At 39.7% G+C, this 2551-nt stretch overlaps 1 protein-coding gene across 1 annotated transcript; it reads left to right on the top strand.

The window, feature by feature from the left end:
- The first annotated feature begins 421 nt into the window (after positions 1–421).
- On the top strand, positions 422–2169 carry zgc:158258 (uncharacterized protein LOC791186 homolog). The gene is made up of 3 exons (XM_037679770.1): positions 422–573; positions 726–924; positions 1019–2169. The coding sequence occupies exons 1-3, from the start codon at positions 469–471 to the stop codon at positions 2167–2169; spliced, it is 1455 nt and encodes a 484-aa protein (XP_037535698.1). The 5' UTR covers positions 422–468.
- The last annotated feature ends 382 nt before the right edge of the window (positions 2170–2551 follow it).

Raw genomic sequence — 2551 nt, 5'->3', positions numbered from 1 at the left:
TTTTCAGAGCTTTCTGGACTTCAGCCTCACTAATCATTCCCACTTCCTGGTCCATAGATATGACCTCTACGCTTCTTTCACTTTCATTCATTAGCTCCTCAAAGTACTCCTTTCATCTTCCCGTCACACTCTCCTCACTTGTTAGAACATTAACTTTTCTATCTTTCAGAAACTTCGCAGGCTTTTTATCCTTTTTCCCATTCATTAAGATTCATTACAGTTATTAAATGTTATGTAGCAAAATGATGCCACAAGCTAATACAAACGCTAGTTTTGGCTATCATTTTATGGAAGCCAGTTCATAATAACATTTTGGGGTAGTAAAGAGTAATTCAAAAACTTTTCAAAGATCCGCTTTATTTTGCAAGGAGAAACAAGGTCAGTTTATGTAATCTAACACTATGCTTATTCCTTTTTCATATAGTGAAATGGTCTGTACCCCTAACTGTGGATAAGTAGGGCACTAAGATGCCCAAAAATGATATCTGGCCAGGTGACACAGGACTAGAGACGATGGATGGCATGGATAGTGCTGGCAGCTGTGACAGTGTGGTTAGTGCCAATTCAGTCTTTGTAAGTAACTAAGTTTACCTGCTTAAATCTAACAGTATTTCTATTATTCATCATACAGCACAAATTTAAATATCAAGACAGTTTATTTTGATATTTAAAGGAGAGTCTTATTGTATCTTATTGTAGACTTTGTTTAAAAATCTGTATTTCAGAGTGATGACAGTCTAAAGCACCTTTCTGCTGAAGAAAAGGCCTGTCTAATGTTTTTGGAGGAAACTATTGAGTCCTTGGATACTGAAGAGGATAGTGGACTTTCCAATGATGAGTCTGACCAGCTGCCTAGCCCTGGCAACCTTACAGCTAAACTTGACGTAGACCTGTCAGCCTCCTTGAGCAACAACAAGCTCAATAGTAAGTTAATTTTCTGAAGACAGGTGTAGAATTAGTGAGTATTTAATGAAAACACTAAAAAAAATACCTTGTATTCTCTGTACTTGTCTTTCAGGTTCAGAAAACTCTTCTAAGGAACCCATTAAGAAAAATGTTAACCTCAAACACCTACAGAGCTATCTGGTTCCTACACCTTTTGTTGTTGCAAGCCATTCCATGTGTTCTGTTCCCAGTACTAAACCAATGAGTCTTGTAGAAAAAACTGTACATTTTGAGTCTCAGTTCACATCCAAAGTCACAAAACCTGCCCACAAACTCCAAAAGAACCCTAGTGTTCCCCCAGTACCTTTAGAGGTTAACACTGTCATTCTTCCTTCCACAAAACCCAAGGAGAACTCAAGTCAAGGTCCTTTACCAAGAGGACCCCTGTCTTATGATGCACTAGTTCATTTGCGGAGTACTGCCTCCACAAAGAAAACCCCTTTATGTCCCAAAGTTGATCACACTATAGACTTGAACAAACATTGTTCTACCCCAGTGGAAGGTCCAAGCCTTGTAAATCTGCCAAGATCTGTCAAATTCCCCTTAGAGGTCCACAAATCTAAAACAGGCCCCCCAGCTGTGGCTCCAAAACCTAAAAAGATTCCTGTTAACATAGCGATGAAACTCCAACATGAAGGAATTACAGCACAGGACGTTTCAGACAGCATCAACCATGCAAAAAATCCACAGGTGGTGAGACAGGAAGCTTTGCAGAAACTTGGCCTCCTGAAAAACCAGGAGCAACTGAGTGGGAAAGTAGGCCCACCAACTCCTCCTAAACCTCCCTCTTCTTTGGATCCAGTGGCTGACAGATGTGCTAGAAGTCTATCCCAATGTAATCCAATGAGTAAACTTTCTTTTACTTCTTCTCAAGCACTCACAGAACACAAGAACGAGAATCTGCAGAATACTGTCGATTTCCATCACCACTGCAGAAATGACCAGGAGTCTGTGTCAGCATCACATCATCCATCTCAGTCTAGTAGGTTGGACAGCACACGTCTGGAGCACTCTGTTAGCCTGGATTTGTGTGATAACACAAACATCCCAAACTACCCTGAACCACAACATATCCCAACAGCCAAACCAATGAGAACCACCACCACTGCTGAACCGTCATCTGACAAACCCTCAAACTTAATGGGATACAGTGTGATGGTGGTGCCAGGGATGGGATCTGATCGAAAGGAAGCTCTCAGAAAGCTTGGACTGCTTAAGAACTGAACCTGGTGATAGGCAGTAGCCTGTGGGACTTAATGGAGTGTCCAGAAAATCTACCATAAGCCTAAAAACGTTTGCATAGTGAATCAGAATTTGGTGCTTGGTATTTTGATACCCCTTCATAAAAATAATAAACATTTTTAGAGCAAAGCACTTGATATGATAAGTACATACAATATATACTCAATATACACTATGCACTATGCAAAATATACTCAAATCAGAATTAAATTCAGAAGAATACATCCAGATGACCTGACTTAACCTAGTTAAATTTTTCTACCTGGATTATTGAGAATGTATCAGGACAACATACTCAATTATTTAAGCACAATTTTATTTAATTCCAAACCACTTTTCTGCAGAAGGTTCCAACAGTCACTGA

The sequence above is a fragment of the Nematolebias whitei genome, chromosome 7 (assembly GCF_014905685.2).
Source record: "Nematolebias whitei isolate Nwh7 chromosome 7, NemWhi1, whole genome shotgun sequence".
NCBI classification, from domain to species: Eukaryota; Metazoa; Chordata; class Actinopteri; order Cyprinodontiformes; family Rivulidae; genus Nematolebias; species Nematolebias whitei.
This window is presented reverse-complemented; position numbering and strand designations above follow the sequence as displayed.

Bases quoted from the DNA above. Each gene is read 5' to 3' on its own strand.
- zgc:158258 (XM_037679770.1), top strand. From the start codon at position 469: ATGCCCAAAAATGATATCTGGCCAGGTGACACAGGACTAGAGACGATG. The intron at 574-725 runs GTAAGTAACTAA...TCTGTATTTCAG, and splicing joins TTAGTGCCAATTCAGTCTTT to AGTGATGACAGTCTAAAGCA. The intron at 925-1,018 runs GTAAGTTAATTT...CTTGTCTTTCAG, and splicing joins GAGCAACAACAAGCTCAATA to GTTCAGAAAACTCTTCTAAG.